Source organism: Leucopleurus acutus (assembly GCF_964270905.1).
Source record: "Leucopleurus acutus genome assembly, chromosome: 8".
Lineage (NCBI taxonomy): Eukaryota > Metazoa > Chordata > Mammalia > Artiodactyla > Delphinidae > Leucopleurus > Leucopleurus acutus.
The window spans coordinates 16,488,047-16,513,168 of NC_139151.1; the positions used below are offsets into that span (position 1 = coordinate 16,488,047).

The 25,122-nt window shown below is 40.1% G+C and overlaps 1 protein-coding gene across 1 annotated transcript in view; it reads left to right on the forward strand.

Moving 5' to 3' along the window:
* Positions 1-153: 153 nt before the first annotated feature.
* BUD13 (BUD13 homolog) overlaps positions 154-25,122 on the forward strand; it is a 38,135-nt gene continuing 13,166 nt past the window's right edge. The window contains exons 1-9 of the mRNA XM_082845533.1: positions 154-2,526; positions 4,505-4,598; positions 8,625-8,709; positions 14,907-15,743; positions 20,965-21,269; positions 23,176-23,281; positions 23,637-23,775; positions 24,067-24,251; positions 24,490-24,571. Coding sequence (XP_082701659.1) covers positions 2,384-2,526; positions 4,505-4,598; positions 8,625-8,709; positions 14,907-15,743; positions 20,965-21,269; positions 23,176-23,281; positions 23,637-23,775; positions 24,067-24,251; positions 24,490-24,571 — 1,976 coding nt within the window. The 5' untranslated portion in view covers positions 154-2,383. The remainder of the gene's footprint in view (positions 2,527-4,504; positions 4,599-8,624; positions 8,710-14,906; positions 15,744-20,964; positions 21,270-23,175; positions 23,282-23,636; positions 23,776-24,066; positions 24,252-24,489; positions 24,572-25,122) is intronic.

A 25,122-nucleotide genomic window follows, 5' to 3' on the forward strand; every position in this document is an offset into this window, starting at 1 on the left:
TCCTTCAATAGATGTTTGAGTGCTTGCTTTGTGCCTGGCACATCATAGAACTTAACAAAATAAAGCTCTGCTTTCACGGAGCTTCAAGTGTAGTGGGGAAAATTGGCAAACAGAGTGGGTGGGGGGTTGACAAGAAACCAACAAGTAGAACAGTGTCAGATTAATCACCATGTTATGGAGGAATGTCAAGCAGGGAAGGGGTCTGGGTAGTGCCAGGGAAGGTGGGGGCATTAGCTTTATTAGATGGAACTGCAGAGACAGGGCAAAACTTAGACCATGCCACTGGTCATGAATGCATTTGATCCTGCGTAACTGCCCTGTGAGGCAGGGTTAAGACCTGAGCTTAGTCTTGTCAGGCTAAGGTTTGGTACTGAGTAGAAAGGGTAGAGGTGGAACTGAAGACAGAAATGGGCAGGAGGCGATGGGGTGGAGAGGACTATACTGGTAATGTTCACTGGAGCAGAAATATGAGACTTTCCCGATGTCTGCTGACACCAGGGTGGAGGCAGGGCTGTGGAGTTCAGCTTGAGATACACTGAAGTGTACTAGAAGCCAAGGCAGGTTGTGGATGGGAGACCTGTGGGGCCCTGCAGCTAGTGAAGCCCTATCAGTCCAGTGCCCCCTTCTCATAGGCCCTGAGGGACCCAGCCTGCTCTTCTTCCTGGGCCTGTGCTGTGACCACCCAGTATAGCCCAGTGGTTAAAAGTTCATGCTTCAGGGCAGTGACCTCCAAACCTGTTTTCTTATGTATATTTTCTGAACATGTGTTCCAAGATATGCGTATTTATTTATAAAGTATAACAATACTTTATTGACTAATAAACCTTAAAACGTGACAAAAATTTAACATATTGTGAGATAAGTAAAATACGCAATCTAATTCTTTTTCAAGAAATTTGGATTACCTCTTGCACCCCACTTTGTTAGCCTCTGCTTCCAAGGGTCATATGTTCTGGCTGTGTGAAGTTGGGCAACTTAACCTCTCCAAGCTTCAGTTTTCTCACCTGTAAGGTAAGGATAATAAAAGCATCTGAGAAATGTGAGGGTTAAATGAGATAATTCAAGTAAAGCTCTTAATGCCCACAGGAAGAAAAGTCTTCTCCCTAAACTTGAGTATTAGAATTCAGTCTCTCTCTAGGGACTTCCCTGGTGGTCCAGTGGTTAAGACTCCGCTTCCACTGCAGGGGTCACGGGTTCCATCTCTGGTTGGTGAACTAAATCCTGCATGCTGCCTGGCCAAAAAGTAAATTACCTGAGTTTTAAAAAATAAAACACTGAATGAAAAAAAAAAAAAAATCAATCTCTCTAGCTTCTCTCTTGCCATGTTGAAAATAGATCCAGGTCATTTTCATTGGAAATATACGCAAGAGATAGCTAGGGGCAACAAATATCAAATGTGGGTAAGATACATAGGTTAGAAACCTCCATATTTTTCGTAGTAATTATATTGGGTTTGGAATTCCTGAATTCCTCTGTTGAATAGTTCTTTTTTTTTTTTTAAAGGGCTTCAAATGCTTGGCTTTTTATTTATTTATTTATTTATTTTTGGCTGTGTTGGGTCTTCATTTCTGTACAAGGGCTTTCTCTAGTTGCGGCAAGCAGGGGCCACTCTTCATCGCGGCCTCTCTTGTGGAGCACAGGATCCAGACGCGCAGGCTCAGTAGTTGTGGCTCACGGGCCCAGTTGCTCCGCGGCATGTGGGATCTTCCCAGACCAGGGCTCGAACCCGTGTCCCCTGCACTAGCAGGCAGATTCTCAACCACTGCGCCACCAGGGAAGCCCTGTTGAATAGTTCTTGAAAGCCTATCAAAGCAGATTTCTCTCCACCTAAACATACTAATAAAAATAACTGACACACTATGCCAGATGCTGTTCAAAGCACTTTACACAGTAATATTAACCTAGTCCTTGCAACCATTGGGTTCGGTGTCATTTTTATCCCCATTTTGTTAAGTATGTTGCCCAAGGTCGTACAGTTAGGAAGTTATGGAAGCAGAACTCAAACTCAAGCTGCACTGCAGCTCCAGAGCCCCCGTACCTAACTACTGCTCTCTGGTCCTTCTGAAGCTGCTGGGGGCAGAGATCTTGTTGGGGTCGTGGCTGTAGCCTCGCGGCTACAACAGCGCTTGCTGCACGGTCTGTTGAATGACAGAATGGACAAAGATAAGAAACACGATTGTAACGTCAGAGGGATGTGAAGTGGGCCCGCAACGTGCGCGTGCCCCTCGTAAGCCCACAAAAGCTCACACGAGACTCCCTGTCGGTTCCAAACACCCTCCCTCACTTCCGGTCCTGGCCCCGCCTCCCAGAGTCTTCGCTCTCCGTTTCGCGTTCAAGAATTTTGTCCGCAGCGTCGATCCGTCTCCCCGCCTTCGCTGCTGCCATGGCGGCAGCTCCGCCGCTCTCAAAGGCCGAATACCTGAAGCGTTACTTGTCTGGGGCAGATGCCGGCGTCGACCGGGGCTCTGAGTCCGGCCGCAAGCGTCGCAAAAAGCGGCCGAAGACTGGCGGGGCCGGCGGCAAGGGGTGAGTTGGCCCTGGCGGGGCGCGGTCCGCGCGGCTCGCCGCCCCTCACCTTCCCAGCTCCGCCCTCGGCCCGGCTCTTCCTGGGCTCCTCGCTGGCGGCCCCGAGGGGCCCAGCGCCCTTGACTGCTCGCCCGGCGCTGCCTGAGCCCAGAGTCCGCTCAGACCGCTCCTCGCGCCCCTGGGCAGTATCTTCGACGTATTCAGGCCTGGCTGTAACTTTCATTACTCTTTTCCCGCCTTTGTAGCATTCCGTCCTCTCCCGCAGAGAATGAATATTGTGCCCTGAGACTAAAGTGGTGAAGCAAATTCAGAGGTTCTGTGCGTGGATATTAAGGGCCCAGAACATGTCGGTGGGGATTCTCCGATGCCAAGGACTCCGGTCCTGAGTCGGAGACCTATGCTCACTTCCTGTTACTCTTCCTACTACTACTAACAATAACAACTAACGCTTATACAGTTCTTGTCATGTGCCAGGCACCGTTCTGAGTACTTTAGACCTAAACGAATTTATTTAAGCTTCATAACAGTACCATGAAGTAGATATTTTTGATACCCCCACTTTTCAAACGAGAAAACTTATGTGGCCCAGTGTACTGGGTTGAATAGTGCCCCTTCCCTCCAAGGCATGTCCACCCAGAACCTCAGAATGTGACATTGTTTAGAAATAGGGCCTTTGCTGTTGTAATTAGTTAAGATGAGGTCATAGTGGGTTAGGATGGACGCTGAATCCAATATGACTGGGGTCCTGGGGTCCTTTTAAGAAAAGGGAAATTTGGATACAGAAACAGACTTAGAGGGAAAACTACCACGTGAAGATGGAGGCTGAGACTGGACTGGATTTATGCTGACAATAGGGGTTACCAGAAGTGCGAGGAGTCAAGGAAAGGTCTTTCCCTAGAGCCTTACTGGCAGGCATTGCCTTGCAGACACCTGATTCCAGACTTGAAGCCTCCAGAACTGTGAGAGAATACATTCCTGTTGTTCTAAGCCGCCCAGTTTGTGGTACTTTGTTAGGCAGCCCTAGGAAACTAATAATATACCCAATAAAGTCAAGTAGTTCCGAAGAACTAATCCATTTCTTCTCCTGGTTTGGTTGTTGTGTTATTCTTGCTTTCTGTCCCCTCTGACTTGTGTGGATTCCTTGGAGGCAGTGCCATGTAGTGAAATTAACTTGAGCTTTGGAGTAACACTGATTAGGCTTTGCGTCCTAGCTGTGCCACTTTATGGGCTGTGTGGCCTTGGGCAAGATGTTTCATCTGTCTAAGCCTCAGTTTTTTCATCTTTAAAAATGAGAGTAAAACGGAATGATATCACTTATATTAAATGGTTGTTGTGATAAGTGATCTTGCCTTTTCAAATAATAACTGTTAATAATGACTGTTTATATTTATGTTTGTTACATAGTTTATCCGTGTAACAAACATTTATTGAGTATTTCCTATGCCAGTTTTTGCAGGGTGTTGAGGATATCACTGTGAGTGAGAGAGGCATAGTCCCTACTCTGATGGAGCTTATAGCTTAATGGGGATACAGCCTTTAAACAACTAATTACACAACTGGTTGATTTATTTCCTTTGTGATAAAGTATTCCAAGAATGAGTAACGGGGGTTCTTAGTTGGGGGAGGTAAGTGAAATAGTATTGGAAGGTCTGTGAAGGAAGTTATATATATGCTAGGATTTTAAGAATGCGTAAGAGTTTCCCAGTAAAGAATGAGAAGAGTAGGTCAGGCAGAGGGAAGGAACTGAGACGTGGAACTGATATGGAAAGGAATTTGGCCCGTTGTAGGCACCAAAAGATGACTAGTGAGTAGTGAACTGAGGAGGCAGTGGTACAAGATAAAGTTGGCCATATTGGCAAAGAATGGACCATAGATCTTGTAGGATTTTGAGTTTTAGCCTAAAACCAAAGATAAGTGTTTGTAGGCTGTTATCCAAAAATGTTTCTTCTCTTTTGATCTTTTTATTTTTCACATTTAGAATGCGGATTGTGGATGATGACGTGAGCTGGACATCTATGTCAACCACTAAAACAGAAAAGGAGGAAGAGGAAGATGATGGAGATTTGCCTGTGGTGTGTATCTTTTGAGGCTGTGAGGACTTTGAAATGCAAGCCTCTCGATCTCGACTCCCAGTGCAGGGTAGATTAGTAAGGGGGAAAGTTGAGGGCAGAGAAGAGGTGACACTTTCCAGGAGCTATTTTAAAGTAGTCTTCTTTGCTGATGTCTATACACAGTCTTTGTATATGGAGGGCTCCATCTGCTTGGAAACAGGAACTGATCACAGAGAGGCAGGATTCCTCAGTGTCGGTGATAGAGCCATGGTTAGAATTCACCATGGTTCAATTTGTTGGAACCTACCTTAAAAATAACGTTCAGGTTCAATCAAAGGAAACTTTTTAATTGCTCATTTTATTCCCTGATTCAACTAAGCTTTAAATTATATGCTCTTGCCTAAGTACAGGAAATATGTAGATTAAGAGAACATAGTGTCTGTGCTTTACAGGTCATACTCTACAATGGGAGACTGAATTTCAAATGACAATATGATGAATGTTGGAAATAAGAGTTCACATATGTACCAGGTGCCATTAGAACACAAGGGAGATAGCATACTTTTTATTCCACTGGGAAATTCCATGAAGGATGGAAATACCTGAATTGAATTTTAAAGGATGAGTAAGAGCCAGGTGGGTAAAAGCATAGGCAAATAAGTTAGCATTGGTGTGGTCATGGAACCTTGCTCAGAATTGCTGAGAAACAAGGTGAAAAGGAGAGCTGTTGATAGGCTGTATTATACTAAAAGGTTGTAAAGGTGAATTCCAGTTGAGTATGTTTAATGTTAATCCCCAGCATATTCTATAATATTGATAGATTATTTAGAAGAAGGTTTGTTAGTAATTAGAAGGGAAATAGTGATCGTAAGGAGCCAATTTAGTTTCAGTCAGAATGAATTACTGAAGCCTAGTTAATGTTTATAACATTTGTTGTTATTTTTAAATTTTATTTATTTATTTTTAAAAAATTAATTATTTATTCTTTTTTTTTTTTGGCCTTGTTGGGTCTTCGTTGCTACACACAGGCTTTCTCTAGTTGAGGCGAGCGGGGGCTACTCTTCATTGCGGTGCGCAGGCTTCTCATGGCGGTGGCTTCTCTTGTTGCGGAGCACGGGCTCTAGGCGCGCGGGCTTCAGTAGTTATGGCGTGCGGGCTTCAGTAGTTGTGGCTCACAGGCTCTAGAGCACAGGCTCAGTAGTTGTGGTGCATGGGCTCAGTTGCTCCGCGGCATGTGGGATCCTCCCGGACCAGGGCTCAAACCCGTGTCCCCTGCATTGGCAGGCGGACTCTCAACCACTGTGCCACCAGGAAGCCCTATTTTTTTATTTTATGAAAGCAATACATGTTTATTATAGAATATTTTGGAATTGTAAGAACGTTTAAGTTTTAAAAAGAATATATAATCACTTTTACTGTGACCATCCAGAGATAACAACTGCTAACGTTTAGATGCTTTAATTCATAGATTGTAATACTTGTATTTTATTTATTTTTCCAAATATAATTGGGATTATACTATACATATGGTTTTGGAGCCTGCTCTTTCACTTAATAGTTATGTTGTCAATACTTTAGTAAGACTTTAAAAAATTCTTTGAGAATGTGACTTTTAATGGTTGCATAGTAGCTCAATATACATATTAATTTAATCTGTCTTATTACTGGCTGTATGTGTTGTTTCCTGTTTTAAAATATCGTAATGATTTAATAAACATTTTGGACATAAATCATTGTAAGAATCCATTTATTTCTTTATTCCTATGAAGTGAAAGCAATAGGTTAGAGAGTATGGTCATTTTAGGTGTTTCCCATATTGCTTTCCAAAAGGTGGTATGAATTTGCACTCCCACTAGAGGTGTATGGGAATGTCAGTTTCCCCATTTCTTCATCAATATTGGAACATTATTCACATCAACAAAGCAACTGCAAACCTATGTCAATTTGGCAGGTGAACAGTGGTATCCATATTCTTTGAAAAAATAGTCAAATGAATGATTTTTCATATGTTTATTGGGCTTTTGTATTTTATGAATTTCTTGTATTTGTCCATTTTTTTAGAAACTTGGAGTTTTTATTTTTTTCATTGATTTATTTGATATTTGTATAATAGGAATATATTATCTGTTTTACATGCCGTAGGTATATTTTGTCATTTGCCTCTTCGTTTATAATAGTTTTTGATATTTAAAAATTTTGATTTTTTGTAGTCAGGTCTGTTAATTTTCCTTCATAATATTGTCTTTTTCTCTTATGATTGTCCCAAAACCTACATAAAGGAAGCTTTAGCCCCACTGCTAGACTCTATGCTTGTTACAACAGACCTTGGTTATTGAATTCATTTTTGTTACTCCAAGATTATCACAACCAATAATTAGGACAACCACAGTAATAGTGGCAGCACAAGATTAATAGGTGTAATTTACCATGTACCAAGCACTGCTAAGCTTACATGAATTATCTGTTGAATCCTCATAGCAATCCTTTGATCCTGCTTTTACAAATGAGGAAATTGAGGCTTAGAGAGCATAATTTGCCAAAGGTTATACAAATATTAAGGGGCAAAGCTGGGAATTTAGATCTCAATTCATCTTGTTTTTTTAAAAATAAATTATTTATTTATTTTGGGCTGCATTGGGTCTTTGTTGCTGCATGCAGGCTTTTCTCTAGTTGCGGCGAGCGGGGGCTACTCTTTGTTGTGGTGCACGGGCTTCTCATTGCAGTGGCTTCTCTTGTTGTGGACCACGGGCTCTAGGCGCACGGGCTTCAGTAGTTGTGGCATGCAGGCTCAGTAGTTGTGGCTCGTGGTCTCTAGAGCACAGGCTCAGTAGTTGTGGCGCACGGGCTTAGTTGCTCCGCAGCATGTGGGATGTGCCGGGACCAGGGCTCGAACCCGTGTCTCCTGCGTTGGCAGGCGGATTCTTAACCACTGCGCCACCAGGGAAGCCCCATCTTGTTTGAAAGCCTGTGTTTTTAATGCCCAGTGAGAGATCTCAAAACTAGGTTATATGAAGAATGATGGTAGGATCTTGGGAGAAGAGAAGAAGTAGAGGGGAATTCAAACCTGGGTTTGAGTTTCAGTTGTGCCACTTGCTAGGTTGAGAAAGTTACTTAACTTCTCTGAGCCATAGTTTGCTCTTAGTAGTGTGGAGCCTTTCTTTCCAGGGCTTTTGTGAGGATAAAGTGAGATAGTATAAGTAAAGCACAAAACACAGTGCCTTGCTCATAGTTGCTACTGTGTAATTAGAATTTATTATGCCAGCCATCTTTGAAGGTCTGTCATGTGGAAAGGGGATCAGTTGCATCAGAGGTAGGACTAGGGTGGATGGAAAGAAGTTATAGGAAGGTAGATATGGGTCCAATGAAACTAAGAACTTTCTAGCCCCAAAGTGCAGTGGACTGCCTTGTAACATGAGTTCCATGTCAGTGAATTAGTTCCCTGTCAGGGAGGGACTATGTGAGTGATCATTTATCAGGTATACTGTAGAGAAGATTCCAAATTTGTTTGGGAATTTGGATGATATGAAATATGGTCTTATCCCTTAAAAATTCTATGAGTCTGTGTACATTTTATTGACTTCTTTTGGTTGGATACTAGAAAAACTGTCATTGTGACTACCTACAATAAGAAAGTTTTCATAAGGAGTCCAAAGCCCTTAATGAATGATAGGATGACAGGAAACCTGCCTGTGTTTTCACTCTGAATGTAAAAGTAAAAGGGTAAAAGGAGTTTAGCTTTTAGCTTACAAGTGGCAGTTGTATACCTGGCACATTAATAAGAAGGTATGTAATGAAAGAAATTAACCTCTGGAGGGAAATTGATTAGTCAGAGAAAGATCTATAGTTAAACCATCCAGTGCCAATCACATGTTTATGGAGCAAATGTAACTGAGGACCAGTACCTGTTTCTTCATGGCCGTTTTGGGTCTTCGTGTGCCCTGTATTATTAGGAATGGAATAGTTGTAGCTTCAGGTTCTTGAGACAACAACAGTGTTACTTGGCTGGATCCTGTGGATTTCCTTAACGTATTGTTCTCACTCCCACAGGTGGCTGAGTTTGTGGATGAGCGGCCGGAAGAGGTAAAGCAGATGGAAGCCTTTCGTTCCAGTGCCAAATGGAAGCTTCTGGGAGGTGAGTTCCAACAATAGGTAAATCTGAATTTCCCATTTATAGGAGAAGGCTTTTTTCTTTTTTAATTGAAGTATAGTCTACAAGATTGTTTTAGTTCTAGGTGTACAGCAAGGTGATTCAGATATATATATATATATATCAGATTATTTTCCATTATAGGTTATTATAAGAATATAGTTCCCTGTGCTATACAGTAAATAGAATATAGTTCCCTGTGCTATACAGTAAATCCTTGTTGCTTATCTATTTTAAGTACAGTTGTTTGTATCTGTTAATTCCATATTCCTAAATTATCCCTTCCCCCCTTACCCTTTGGTAACCATAAGTTTGTTTTCTATGTCTGTGAGTCTGTTTCTGTTTTGTATATAGATTCATTTGTATTAATTTTTAGATTCCACATATAAATTATATCATATAATATTTGTCTTTTTCTGACTTACTTAGTATGATATTCTCTAGGTCCATCCATGTTGCTGCAAGTGGCAATATTTCATTCTTTTTTATGGCTGAGTAATATTTCGGTGTGTGTGTGTGTGTGTGTGTGTGTGTGTGTGTGTGTGTCTATCCCACAGCTTCTTAAACCAGTAGTCTCTTGACGGACACTTGGGTTGTTTCCATGTCTTGGCTATAGAAATAGTGCTGCTATGAACATTGGGGTGCATGTATGTTTTTGAATTAGTATTTTTATTGTTTCCAGATATATACCCAGGAGTGGAATTGCTGGATCATATGGTAGTTCTATTTTTAGTTTTTTAAGGAGCCTCCATACTGTTTTCCACAGTGGCTGCACCAATTTACATTCCCACCAACAGTGGAGGAGGGTTCCCTTTTTCCACATGCTCTCTAACATTTGTTATTGGTAGACTTTTTGATGATAGCCATTCTGACAGGTGTGAGGTGATACATCATTGTGGTTTTGATTTGTATTTCTCTAATAATTAGGGATGTTGAGCATCTTTTCATGTGCCTTTTAGCCATCTGTATGTCTTCTTTGGAAAAATGTCTATTCAGGTCTTCTTCCCATTTTTTGATTGGGTTGTTTTTTTGATATTGAGTTGTATGAGCTGTTTGTGTATTTTGGATATTAATACCTTATTGGTCGCATCATTTGCAAATATTTTCTCCTATTCCATAGGTTGTCTTTTAGTTTTGTTGATGGTTTCCTTTGTTGTGCAAAACCTTATAAGTGTAATTAGGTCCCATTTGTTTATTTTTGCTTTTATTTCTTTTGCCTAAGGAGACTGAGCTGAGAAAATATTGCTACAATTTAGTCAAAGAATGTTTCACCTATGTTCTCTTCTAGGAGTTTTGTGGTTTTAGGTCTTGCATTTAGATCTTTAAACCATTTGAGTTTATCTTTGTATATGGTGTGAGGGAATGTTCTAATTTCATTGTTTTACATTTGGCTGTGTGGTTTTCCCAGCACCGCTTGTTGAAGAGACTGTCTTTTCTCCATTATATATTCTTGCCTCCTTTGTCATAGATTAATTGACCATAGGTGTGTGGGTTTATTTCTAGCTCTCTATTCTGTTCCATTGATCTGTGTGTCTGTTTTTGTGCCAGTACCATGCTGCTTTGATTACTGTAGCTTTGTAGCATAGTTTGAAGTCTGGGAGGGTTATACCTCCAGCTTGATTATTTTTTTCTCAGGATTGCTTTCACAATTCTGGGTCTTTTGTGGTTCGATATAAATTTTAAGATTACTTGTTCTAGTTCTACGAAAAATGTCATGGGTACTTCGATAGGGATTGCATTAAATCTGTAGATTGCTTTGGGTAGTATGGCCATTTTAACAATATTAATTCTTCCAATCTAAGAGCACAGAATATCTTTCCATTTCTTTGAATCATCTTCAGTTTCCTTTGTCAGTGTTTTATAGTTTTCAGCATATAGGTCTTTCACCTCCTTGGTTAAGTTTATGCCCAGGTAATTTTTTTTAATGCTGTTTTAACCAGGATTTTTTTTTTTACCTTCTCTTTCTGATGTTTCATTGTTAGTGTAAAAGAAATGCAACAGATATCTGTATATTAATCTTATATCCTGCTATCTTGCTGAATTCATTTATTAGTTCTAATCATTTTTGTGTGGTGGCTTTAGGGTTGTCTATGTAGAGTATCATGTCACAGTTTTATTTTTTCTTTCCAGTTTGGATAGGTTTTATTTCTTTTTCTTGTCTGATTGCTGTGGCTAGGACTTCTAATACTGTGTTGAATAGAAGTGGTGAGAGTGAGCATCCTTGTCTTTTTCCTGAATTTAGGGGGAAAGCTTTCAGTTTTTCACTGTTGAGTATTATAGCTCCATTGGCTATGAAGTAAGTGCCAGTTATCAAAGGTAATCATATCACCTAGACAAAAGATTCTTTTCAATATGAATATAATCCTGTGTGTAAATGATTTGCTGAGCTAGAAAATGTGAACTGCAAAATAGCATTGCTATCTGGTTCACATCAAGACACAATATGTTTATTTCTTTACATGAAAACTGCATATTTGCTTTTTCATACAAATCAGGCCCACTGAATGGAGACAGCTTTAGATCTTTCGACATTTGAACTACATAGCCTGGGGGGCCTTTGTAGAGACTTTTATATTTTATAATTCTTACTTAAAGTATTATCTCTGTGTAAAACTTTTTTTTTTTTTTTTGCGGTACACGGGCCTCTCACTGTTGTGGCCTCTCCCACTGCAGAGCACAGGCTCCGGACGCGCAGGCTCAGCGGCCATGGCTCACGGGCCCAGCCGCTCCATGGCATGTGGGATCTTCCTGGACCGGGGCACGAACCCATGTCCCCTGCATCGGCAGGCGGACTCTCAACCACTGCACCACCAGGGAAGCCCTGTGTAAAACTTTTGAATTGTTCTTCCTGATGGTTACTCATCTCTTACTCAGAAGTGTCTTTTTTTTTTTTTAATTGAAGTATAGTTGATTTACAGTGTTGTGTTAATTCCTGCTGTACAGCAGAGTGATTCAATTATATATACATTCTTTTTTATATTGTTTTCCATTATGGTTTATTACAGGATATTGAATATAGTTCCCTGTGATATATAGTAGGAAAAAAAAAGTATTATACTTTCTGCCTTTAGGTTAATTATCCTAAAATTCTGATTAGAAAAAAAATGCATAACAAAAGTGACAGTTGGCTATGGGTTTGTCATAAATGGCTTTTATTATGTTGAGATATGTCCCCTCTCTACCCACTTTGGTGAGAGTTTTTGTCATGAATGGGTGTTGGATTTTGTCAAATGCGTTTTCTTTGTCTACTGAAACGATCATGTTTTTTTTTTTTTGTTTTCGTTTTTGTTTTTGCGGTACGCGGGCCTCTCACTGTTATGGCCTCTCCCATTGTGGAGCACAGGCTCCGGATGCGCAGGCTCAGCAGCCATGGCTCACAGGCCCAGCCGCTCCGTGGCATGTGGGATCTTCCTGGACCGGGGCACGAACCCGTGTCCCCTGTATCGGCAGGCGGACTCTCAACCACTGCACCACCAGGGAAGCCCGATCATGTGTTTCTGTCTTTCCTTTTGTTAATGTGGTGTATCACACTGATTGATTTGATTTGTGTATGTTGAACCATCCTTTGTGACCTTGGATTGCATCCAACTTGATCATGCTTGATCATGGTGTATGATCCTTTTTATGTATTGTTGGATTTGAGGGAAGCCTTTTTTTTCTATCCTACACTTTTCTTTTTAGATGAATGCATAGTTTATTTTAGTGTGTCACCGATCCTGAAAAATATAGTGAAAAAGAATTCGGAACTTATTCAGAGGTAGTAAGATATGAGAACTGAGAGACCAAGTATTCCACTTTTTCTTATATTTTGGTTTTAGGGTTACTGAGGTCAGGAAGTGACTCATTTGGGTGTCTTTCAGCACCCACTCCTTTCTGGCCCAGAACAGGAGAGCACTTAGTATATATTTGGAGGAGTTTATCAGAATCTGAGGAACAGAATTTGGAGACTAAAGCAACCTCTGTCCTCTACCAGGTTGAAGTGACACATGTATGGGCCAAGGATCAATGTTTTCTATCTTCTCTTTTTGTATTAATAAATCTTTCTTTGTTCTTCCCTTAATTATTGGTATTTTGCAGCACATTATCCTCCATTTGCCACTCTACACCCTCTCCCTAGGCTAGTAATTTAACTATCTATTTAAAACATTTTTTGAGTTCTTGAGAGTTTGGTAAAGGACATTTGTTATGTCTGAGCAGAAATGAGACCTAGTCTTACTTGCCCTAGTATTCCCTCTGCCCAGCACAAAGAGTTGCCATTAAGACATATTTCTTGAATTTCTAATAGGTATTTGATTCTTACAGCCTACTGCTCTTTGGTAAATCATCACTTGGGGCTTAGCAGTCATTTCCCCTTTTCCAAAAACTTGGTGGTAGGTCTGCTTACTAAGGGACACAGACTAAGAAATACTTGGTCCCAGTGAGTCACAGCCCTGGTCCCAGCAGTCATTTGGGCTCTGTGTGGCCAGTGGAAGAGTGCTGATTTTTACCCTCTCTGTTCCATTCTCACATAAGGAAGGATCTTGCTTCTTGATAGTTAACTCCTGTTTACCCTTGATGCTTGTTCCCTTTCACATATGGAGTGTAGAAGAATTAACTCCTAAACAGAATTTATTCTTTCTGTGTTATACTTTATGCCTTTAGGTTAATTATCCTAAAACTATGATTAGAAAAAAATGCATAAAAAAGTGACAATTAGCTATTGGTTAATGACCACCTTTGCCTCAATTTTTAGTACATTATTATTATGTTTTATGAATAAAAACTTTATTATCAGTATTATTTTATCAGAATCCTGTTCACTCATATCTATTATTTTCTGCCTTATCGTGTGGCTGTGTTTCCAGTCTTCTTCACAATCTTTTTTTCAGAGAGAATCTTCTGATTTCCATATCTGTAGTCTAGGAAGTGACACACAGAGACACACACACACACAAACATAAACGTGCATAGTTGTTTTTCATTTGCCTCACCCTCACTGGCCCATTGGTTACTGGAAATATCCTGACTGATCTCTGACCCTTACTTCCTTTTTATAAATATCATGGAATTTATCAACCTCGTGGATTAGACTTACTGTCAGGTACCCCACAGATATCAGTACTTTTCTCTGAGGGGTGGATTCCAGTCAGAGGATCCTATTCTCCAAAGTAAAGGAGCTGACTTCGTTTCATTCATCCATTTAACAAGTATTCATTGGGTCCTACCCAACTTTTATTTGTGTTTGTATTTTCTTTGTTTAGGGAGCTCAGTGATGAGAAATAGAGGGGGAAGAGAAACTGGATTTTGGAACTGTCCTGATTTGCTATAAACATTTCATTCTGTTATGCCTTTGAATATTGAAAGTCTCAAATGCTTTCCTTTTCAAAGATTGCACATGGACTCTGGAGTCAAACAAATCTGGATTTGGATATTCATTCCACCACTTACTAGCAGGATCACTTTGGCAAACTACTTAATCTTGCTGAGTATCAACTTCTTCATCTATAAAATAGGGATAACAGTGTTTATCTCCTAGGCTTGTTATGAGAATTAAATGAGATAATCTATATAAATAATGGGCATGCAGTAGGTGATCAGTAAATGCGGATCCTTTCTTTCTGGTGCTCTCCCCAACTCTAATAAAGAGCATAATGGCAGGGATTAAATAGTTAACAGCATTTCATTTTGATGTGGCACAGATTTAGTCAATTTGCCTTTTGAAAGAAGAGTGGATACAAACTGTGAATTATCTAGGCTAAATATCAGTAGGAGCTTCTGATGGGGAACTCTGTACAAATAAGGTTTTGGGAAGAACATTGGATTGGGGGTTAGAAGGCCCGAGTTCTAGCCTATCTCTTCATCTTAGTAGCTATGACCCCTAGGTAAGAAATCACTTAGTTTCCTGGAGTCTGTGTTTTCATGTCTGTAAAGCAAGGATACCTGCCCTGCTTACCTAACAAGATGTAACATGAAAAATACATTTAAAATACTTTGCAGATTTATGACTTGTTAGGCAAACATGAGAGATTATTCTTAGGATATACATGAGTGCTGGTTTACTACCCCTAAGTAAGAGTTGTGCATACCTTTTGGGCTTTCTGAGTAGTTTTGAGATGTATCCTGCTGGGGCATCTTTTGAAACTTTGGTTACAGGGGTGAACAGAGCATTTGTAGGAATCTGACTTTTTGCTATTTCTGTTTAGGCCACAGTGAAGATCTGCCCTCACACAGACATTCCCGTCATGATACCCCGGATTCATCTCCTTCTAGGCGGGTCCGTCATGACACCCTGGATTCATCTCCTCCTAGAAGGGTCTGTTATGACACCCTGGATTCATCTCCTCCCAGGAGGGTCCGTCATGACCCCCTGGATTCATCTCCTCCTAGGACGGTCTGTCATGACACCCTGGATTCATTGCGTCCTAGGAGGGTCCGTCATGATACCCCAGAGTCATCTCCTAGGAGGGTCCGTCACGATACCCCGGATTCATCTCCTCCTAGGAGGGTCTGTTATGATTCCCCAGATCCATCTCCCCCCAGGAGGGCCCATCATGACTCAGACCCATCTCCCCCAAGGAGGGCCCGTCATGATTCACCAGATCCTTTTCCCATCAGGAAGCCTTACCGTCATTCTTCAGGTGTATCTCCTAGGAGGGCCCGTCATGACACACCAGATCCATCTCCACCTAGGAGAGCCCACCACAATTCCTCAGATAACTCTCCTCGCAGAAGGGCCCATAACAGCTCCCCTGACACAGCTCAGCCTAGAAGGACTCTTGACTCTGTGGACACACCACAGCTCAGGAGGGCCCGTCATAATTCCCCTGACTTGGCTTCTAATGTCCCTCATTCACTGCCCAGAACCAAAAGCAGTAAAGCCCCAGAAAGTTCTAGTAAAACTTCTCCACATCGGAAGGGGCCAGGACCTTCTCATCTATCACTCCCAAAGAACAGCAAGTATGAATATGACTCGGAACTCTCTCCTCCACGGAAAAAGCAAGCAAAATCCCGTTTTGGAAGTAAGCAGCATGATTCTAAAGGTGAGCATTTGATTGTCCGTGAGAGACACTTGTTCCTGAGGCACTTTCTTTTGGACATTTTAGTTGCTTTATTAGGTATTTGTGATCTTCAGAAATGAGAATGGAGCTTTGGAGAAGTTTTAAAAACTGGAGGGAAGTGGTGACAGGTTGGGCTGAGGAGAGTTAAAAATTTACAGTAGCAGGGAGGAAATTTTTATATATCCTTTTGTTTATTCTCCCCACCTCATATAAAGATATTATATACATGTTTGTTGCATGTATAGAATGCAGAAATGTAGAAAAAGGTCATACAAAATTCTGTCATTCAGAGGCAGCCACTGCTAGTGTTGTAACCAATGTCCTTTTAGTCTTTTTTTTTTTCTTTTCATTTCTGATGTAGTTGAGACTTGTCTAGGCAGTAAATACATATTGCATGTGTAATCTTGCCTGTTGTTTTACACTTAACATTATCTTCCCCATGTCGTAAAACATCTCTTTGTTAATATAATTTATGTTGGTGTTTACTTAACCATTTCCCTAATGTTGCACATTTTAGGTTATTTCTAAACCTTTTCTTTTATAATTCTATAATGAACATCCTTATACATAAACTGTTGCCCTGTTCTGAATTATTTCCTTATCTACTTCTAGATAGATTTCTGGGGAATTGAAGTACTTGTAGATATGTTTCCTAGGAAACTAAGTACAATAGAAATGGATTTATTGGGTCAGAGGGTTCTGTGCTTTTAGGACTGTTGATATGTATTGCAGATTGCTTTTGGGGAAGGTGATTTGTGATGCTTATGTCTACGATTCACAGCTGTGTGGTGAAATTTGTTTACTCCATCTTTTGTCCCTAGGTACTATTTTAATTTTTAAATTCAAATACATTTTTATACTTTAGTCTGAGGACATGAGAATATAATCCAGGTAGTTTTAAGTTTCACCACACCACTGAGACCTGAGTGCAGTTTGTTTTTTGCCCACTCTCTGTATGGATAAATATGACACAGATGATAGCCTCATCCACCAGAGGGCAGACAGCAGAAGCAAGAAGAACTACAGTTCTGCAGCCTGTGGAATGTAAAGCACGTTCACAGAAAGACAAAATGAAAAGGCAGAGGACTATGTACCAGATGAAGCAACAAGATAAAACCGCAGAAAAACAACTAAGTGAAGTGGAGATAGGCAACCTTCCAGAAAAAGAATTCAGAATAATGATAGTGAAGATGATCCAGGACCTTGGAAAAAGAATGGAGGCAAAGATCGAGGAGATGGAAGAAATGTTTAACAAAGACCTAGAAGAATTAAGGAACAAACACCTAGAAGAATTAAAGAACACAAAAACAGAGATGAACAGTACAATAACTGAAATGAAAAATACACTAGAAGGGATCAATAGCAGAATAACTGAGGCAGAAGAATGGATAAGTGACCTGGAAGACAGAATGGTGGAATTCACTGCCGCAGAACAGAATAAAGAAAAAAGAATGAAAAGAAATGAAGACAACCTACGAGACCTCTGGGACGACATTAAAGGCAACAACATTCGCATTATATGGGTCACAGAAGGAGAAGAGAGAAAGGACCCGAGAAAATATTTGAAGAGATTATAGTCGAAAACTTCCCTAACATGGGAAAGGAAATAGCCACCCAAGTCCAGGAAGTGCAGAGAGTCCCAGGCAGGATAAACCCAAGGAGAAACATGCTGAGACACAGAATAATCAAATTAACAAAAATTAAAGACAAAGAAAAATTATTGAAAGCAACAAGGGAAAAATGACAAATAACATACAAGGGAACTCCCATAAGGTTAAGCAGCTGATTTCTTAGCAGAAACTCTACAAGCCAGAAGGGAGTGGCACAATATATTTGAAGTGATGAAAGGGAAGAACCTACAACCAAGATTACCCAGCAAGGATCTCATTCAGTAAGTGGGAAACACAAGAAAAGAAAAGGACCTACAAAAACTAACCCAAAACAATTAAGAAAATGGTAATAGGAACATACATGTCGATAATTACCTTAAATGTGAATGGACTAAATGCTCCAACCAGAAGACACAGGCTCACTGAATAGATACAAAAACAAGACCCATATATATGCTATGTCTACAAGAGACCCACTTCAGACCTAGGGACACATACAGAATGAAAGTGAGGGGATGGAAAAAGATATTCTATGCAAATGGAAATCAAAAGAAAGCTGGAGTAGCAGTACTCATATCAGATAAAGTAGACTTTAAAATAAAGAATGTTACAAGAGACAAGGAAGGACACTACATAATGATCAAGGGATCAATCCAAGAAAAAGATATAACAATTATAAATATATATGCAGCCAGCATAGGAGCACCTCAGTACATTAGGCAAATGCTAACAGTTATAAAAGAGGAAATCGACTGTAACACAGTAATAGTGGGGGACTTTAACACCTCACTTACACCAATGGACAGATCATCCAGAGAGAAAATTAATAAGGAAATAACAATCTTTAAATAACACAATAGACCAGAGAGATTTAATTGATATTTATAGGACATTCCATCCAAAAACAGCAGATTACACTTTCTTCTCAAGTGCACACGGAACAGTCTCCAGGATAGATCACATCTTGGGTCACAAATCAAACCTCAGTAAATTTAAGAAAATTGAAATCATATCAAGCATCTTTTCTGACCACAATGCTATGAGATTAGAAATAAATTACAGGGAAAAAACTGTAAAAAACACAAACACATGGAGGCAAACAATACATTACTAAAAAACCAAGAGATCACTGAAGAAATCAAAGAGGAAATCAAAAAATACCTAGAGACAAGTGACAACAAAAACACGACGATCCAAAACCTATGAGATGCAGCAAAAGCAGTTCTAAGAGGGAAGTTGATAGCAATGCAATCGTACCTCAGGAAACAAGAAAAATCTCAAATAAACAATCTAACCTTACACCTAAAGGAACTAGAGAAAGAACAAACGAAACCCAATGTTAGTAGAAGGAAAGAAATCATAAAGAACAGAGCAGAAATAAATGAAATAGAAACAAAGAAAACAATAGCAAAAATCAATAAAACTAAAAGCTCGTTCTTTGAGAAGATAAAATCGATAAACCTTTAGCCAGACTCATCAAGAGAAAGAGGGAGAGGACTCAAATCAATAAAATTAGAAATGAAAAAGAAGTTACAACGGACACCACAGAAATACAGAGCATCATAAGAGACTACTACAAGGCTACTCCATGCCAATAAAATGGACAACCTGGAAGAAGTGGACAAATTCTTAGAAAGGTATATAACCTTCCAATACTGAACCAGGAAGAATTAGAAAATATGAACAGACCAATCACAAGTAATGAAATTGAAACTGTGATTAAAAATCTTCCAACAAAAGTCCAGGACCAGACGGCTTCACAGGTGAATTCTATCAAACATTTAGAGAAGAGCTAATACCCATCCTTCTCAAACTCTTCCAAAAAATTGCAGAGGAAGGAACACTCCCAAACTCATTCTACAAGGCCACCATCACCCTGATACCAAAACTAGACAAGGATGTCACAAAAAAAGAAAACCACAGGCCAATATCACTGATGAACATAGATGCAAAAATCCTCAACAGAATACTAGCAGACAGAATCCAGCAGCACATTAAAAGGAACATACACCACGATCAAGTGGGATTTATCCCAGGGATGCAAGATTCTTCAATTTACGCAAATCAATCAATGTGATACCCCATATTAACAAATTGAAGAAGGAAAACTGTATGATCATCTCAATAGATGAAGGAAAAGCTTTCGACAAAATTCCACACCCATTTATGATAAAAACTCTCCAGAAAGTGGGCATAGAAAGAACCTACCTCAACATAATAAAGGCCGTATACGACAAACCCACGGCAAACATCATTCTCAGTGGTGAAAAACTGAAAGCATTTCCTCTAAGATCAGGAACAAGACAAGGATGTCCACTCTCACCACTATTATTCAACATAGTTTTGGAAGTCCTAGCCATGGCAAGCAGAGAAGAAAAAGAAATAAAAGGAATACACATTGGAAAAGAAGAGGTAAAACTGTCACTGTTTGCAGATGACTTGATACTATACAGAGAAAATCCTAAACATGCCACCAGAAAACTGCTAGAGCTAATCATTGAACTTGGTAAAGTTGCAGGATACAAAATTGATGCACAGAAATCTCTTGCATTCCTATACACTAGCAACGAAAGATCAGGAAGAGAAATTAAGGATACAATCCCATTCACCATTGCAACAAAAAGAATAAAATACCTAGGAATAAACCTACCGAAGTAGGTCAAAGACCTGTACTCAGAAAACTGTAAGACACTAATGAAAGAAATCAAAGGTGACACAAACAGATGGAGAGATATACCATGTTCTTGGATTGGTAGAATCAATATTTTGAAAATGACTGTACTACCCAAAGCAATCTACAGATTCAGTGCAATCCCTATCAAATTACCAGTGGCAGTTTTTACAGAACTAGAACAAAAAATCTTAAAATTTGTATGGAGACACAAAAGACCCTGAATAGCCAAAGCAGTCTTGAGGGAAAAAAACGGAGCTGGAGGAATCAGACTCCCTGACTTCAGACTATACTACAAAGCTACAGAAATCAAGACAATATGGTACTGGCACAAAAACAGAAATATAGATCAATGGAACAGGATAGAAAGCCCAGAGATAAACCCACGCACCCTGTGGTCAGCTAATCTATGACAAAGGAGGCGAGGATACACAATGGAGAAAAAGACAGTCTTCAATAAGTGGTGCTGGGAAAACTGGACAGCTACATGTAAAAGAAAGAAGTTAGAACACTCCCTAACACCATACACAAAAATAAACTCAAAACAGATTAATAACCTAAAAAATATATATATATATATATATATATATATATAAACTCAAAACAGATTAATAACCTAAAATATATATATATATATATATATATATATATATATATATATATATATATATGGCACAGATGAGTATGTTGAGATCTCAACATGCTAGTCAGTCACTAGGAACTTGGGAATAGAACCCCACATCCTGCCTATTGGTTTTAAAAGTTGTCTTTCACTTTGCTGTTCTCCCATGTCATTCATAATTGTGTTTAGGTTAGTGATAGTTCCTCACAAGAGGACTAAATGAATATTGAACATTAGCCTGACAAATTCATTTTTTAGATTCTGCCAAGGGAATTAAAGACTTCACTGTTTAATTTCCAGGCTCCTCCCCCAGCCATAGGAAATATCATACAAGCTCTTCACCCAGGAGACATCAGAGTCACATGTTGGATGCTTCTTCCTACCCAAGTGATAGTAGGAAAGCCTCTGACTCAGATCTTTCTCCTCCACGGCATAAACAAAGTTCAGGGCCCCGGGATTCTGATTCAGATCTGTCACCTCCACGGAATAGACCTAGGCACTGGAACTCTGATTCTGACCTCTCTCCACCAAGGAGGAAACAGAGGGCCAAATCATCTGATTCTGACCTGTCTCCACCTCGAAGGAGTCAGCCTCTGGGAAAGAAGGTAAGAATTTTCAGGAGCCATATCTTCTCTTAGAGAGAGATAACGCCTGTCTTCTAGCTCTGTACAAGTCCCAGAGATCCAAGCCAAAGCAGCAAGAGGTAACTCTTAGTAGCATAGTAAATCTAGCTCACGGGACCTCTAGGGCTCTTTTCTTCTCTCTGAAGTCAGGACAGCCTAACCCAGCCCGGGTGAACTTGCAAATAGCAGATTCCCTAAATAGCTTCTGCCTTTATATCCTCTCAGTTCCATGAATCCCATTTTAATAGGTCCACAGAAACTTCCTATTTTCTTACGAATAAACTGAGAATGTAGTTTACAGAGTGGAGTTAGGAGCATGAACCTTGTGTCAAACAGGTTACATATTGGGATCGTACTTCTTATATGTACTATCTGTGAGATTTGAGCAAGATACATAATATCTCTAAGCCTCAGCTTCTTCATCTTTAAAATATGGATAATAGTAGTACATACTTCATAAGGTTCTTGTGGGAATTAAATGAGTCAGTAAGTAAAGCTCTTAGCACAGTGCCTGGGACAAAGTAAGCATTTAGTGTAAGCAGTCTGCTGTTATAAATTGGACTGTAGGTCTCCAGAGCTCAAAGAGAGGCGCTTAAAATATAAAACGACTTTTAGAAATCATATCGCCTGGGAAGTAAGTGTTTTGTGTTATTTTAAATCTGTGATGAAGCCTGAATTAGCAAAACAAATCTGCATGAACCCTGAGTAATTGTGTTGTAAAGAACACCAGTACTAGTAAAGAAGTGTTATTCCAGAGCTTCCCTGGTGGCGCAGTGGTTAAGAATCCGCCTGCCAATGCAGGGGACACGGGTTCAGGCCCTGGTCCGGGAAGATCCCACATGCTGTGGAGCAACTAAGCCCGTGTGCCACAACTCCTGAGCCCACGTGCTGCAATTACTGAAGCCTGCGTGCCTAGAGCCCATGCTCCGCAACAAGAGAAGCCACTGCAATGAGAAGCCCGGGCACCGCAATGAAGAGTAGCCCCCACTCGCCGCAATTAGAGAAAGCCTGCACACAGCAACAAAGACCCAACGCAGCCAAAAATAAAAAATAAAAAAAATTTTAAAAAAGGTGTTATTCCAGTGAGTTGGTTAAGAAAGAGAATGATAGAGCCTGTGGTGTGCATGTTTCCTCTAACACAGACGTTTCAGGTAAGTTTCTCTGTAGCCCATGTGGTCCTGGTAGGGTAGACCAGCCTGTCCCTAGCCCAGGAAGTAGGGTTCTTCTCTTTTGGGGAACAGAGTGAGGTCTGTGTTTCAGCTGGACTCCTTGACATTTTTATGTATCTGCTTAGTCCATGGGCAATTTACTATTAATCAAATTTAATTTAGCACATTGTTTAAGGATATCGGGATATAAGTATATACATTGATTGTGGGTTGGTTTGTTATCTTGATACAGAGTGGAGTTTAGTAAGAAGTTTAGATTTGGTTATATCTTGTCATTATCCTGAAATATAGCCACAATTTCAGGATCTTAGGTCTGCTTGACTTTGTGATTTAAATGAAATATTTTATCAGTGTTGATCTCTACCAGAGGGCTTAGAGCTTGATAGAGGTTTCTGATCAGGTGACCTGAGAGTCTTCATGTGTGCGGTTTATATGCTGTAAAGTCAGAAATACAGATGCTTAGCCTTCCCTTTAGCATATTGTTGGTTTGTGTTTCTGTTTACTCGTAAGCTTGATAGTACTGTTAAGTTTCCATGAAATTCAGTTTTATTTCTTGTCTATTTTGTGAATCCTGTGGTTGGTAATAAGAATATAAAGCTAGAGTTTTTGGTTTGGTTATTGCTGATTATCAGACAAAAATACACCTAACTGTGTATACCCATGGTGTCTATTGCTGCATTATCTTATTAATGTTGGATGCTCCCTTTTCCATTGCATAGGCTGCACACATGTATTCTGGGGCTAAAACTGGGTTGGTGTTAACTGACATACAGCGAGAGCTGCAGGAGCTCGAGAGACGGGACCAAGAGACCATGGCACTTGAAGGTAAAAATGTGAAAGTGCAGAGACCAGTTGAGGCTCTTGTAGCTTTTATTTTTTTTAATGTAGCTTATTATACTTGATATTTAAAAGTTGTAATTGCTGTCAAATTTCAGCTCTGGTTTTGTGCATTATTTTAACTTCTCATTGGGTCCAAGTGGTTCTTTTCCTTCTTGAAAAACATTAATTTTCAGGATCATTACCAATATGCACTTAGATGTTGGTAGGGACTACTAGTAGTCTGGCTGTGAAAGTTCTTATCTAGCATGAGAACCCCAAGTGGTTGATTTCAGCTGTTAGAATATTATTTCTGATTTTGATACCTGGTGTTTATCTTTAAAAGTATAATTTTCCTTTGCAGCTGAATTCCAGTATGCTGAAACCGTATTTCGAGATAAGTCTGGTCGTAAGAGGAATTTGAAACTGGAACGTTTAGAGCAGAGGAGAAAAGCGCAGAAGGACTCGGAGAGAGATGAGCTGTATGCTCAGTGGGGAAAAGGGTAAGAGAACCACTGAAAGGAAAAACAAGACTGCAGTGACCGGAGGAAGTAATTTCTCTATTCTTCTGCCTTCAAAGCTGTTTTTAGGAATGGGAAATTCAGTGTCCTCAGTCTCCTTCCTAAGATACTGATATATTCCACACTTCCAGTTGGTATTCAACAATTTTACCTTTTTCAGTATTTGGCCTAGGCTGCTGGAAAGAGGAGGTTCTCCAAGTGTAGCAGTACATCTCAGTGTAAGAGTGGAAATGTTAAACAGGATAACAGACACTCCTGGTTCTTTTTGTCTAGGCTTGCACAGAGCCGGCAGCAGCAACAAAATGTGGAGGATGCAATGAAGGAAATGCAAAAGCCTCTGGCCCGCTATATTGATGATGAAGATCTAGATCGGATGCTGAGAGAAAAAGAAAGAGAGGGGGACCCCATGGCCAAGCTTATCAAGAAGAATAAGGCCAAGGAGGACAAGAATAAGAAAGGTGAGCCTTCTGGGAATCTTCAGAGAATGAGGTGACTTACGTGAAGAGAGAAAATCAGTAGGGTGATGATACATAGCTATGTGCAAAGAAGGCTTTCCCATACAGTTTCAGATTTCTTGTACTGGGGAATTTAGATTTAACTCAAGATACTTCTGTACAAAAAAATTTTTTCCCACTGCCATCCAGCTCTGATTTGAATTACGTAGGTAACTAACTTTTCTCCCTCTCCTGTCATTAGTGAGACCTCGCTACAGTGGCCCAGCACCTCCTCCCAACAGGTTCAATATCTGGCCTGGATATCGCTGGGATGGAGTAGACAGGTAAACCTGAATATTTCCTACAGTTTTGTTTTCTCTTCCATCTAACCCGAACCTTCCCTGACTGTTCTCAAATCATTCTACACTCTGCCTCATATTCTGCTCTAATCACAAGGTTAATAATATGCACTTTGGTTGCTTCTGTTTCTCAAATCTCATTTCCCATGCTTAGAATACTCCTTCCTTTTTTCCTTTTCGAAGCTCTGGGCAAATAACTCAGGTGGTCCAGCTAGGATACCCTTTGTTTTTGACACTGATCACTTCTAATGATATTTTCTAAGGTTTGGAGGGGATGAATGATAGGTGCTAGTCTGAAGCCTTTTATATGTTGTATCTTTAAAATGTAGCCCTTGAATCTTTTCTTCACTGCCTTAGGAGTGAGTTACTTGTAATGTTGCACTGCCCCTACCACCTTGTCTTTTCACCTACCCATATCTGTACCCACATGCACTAAATTCCTTTCTGCTATCATGGATGAACTATATATGCTCCTATCCAAAGTCAGTCCCTCTACTTCATGTTAGATCCCATCTCTTGCCTGCTAAAGGACATTG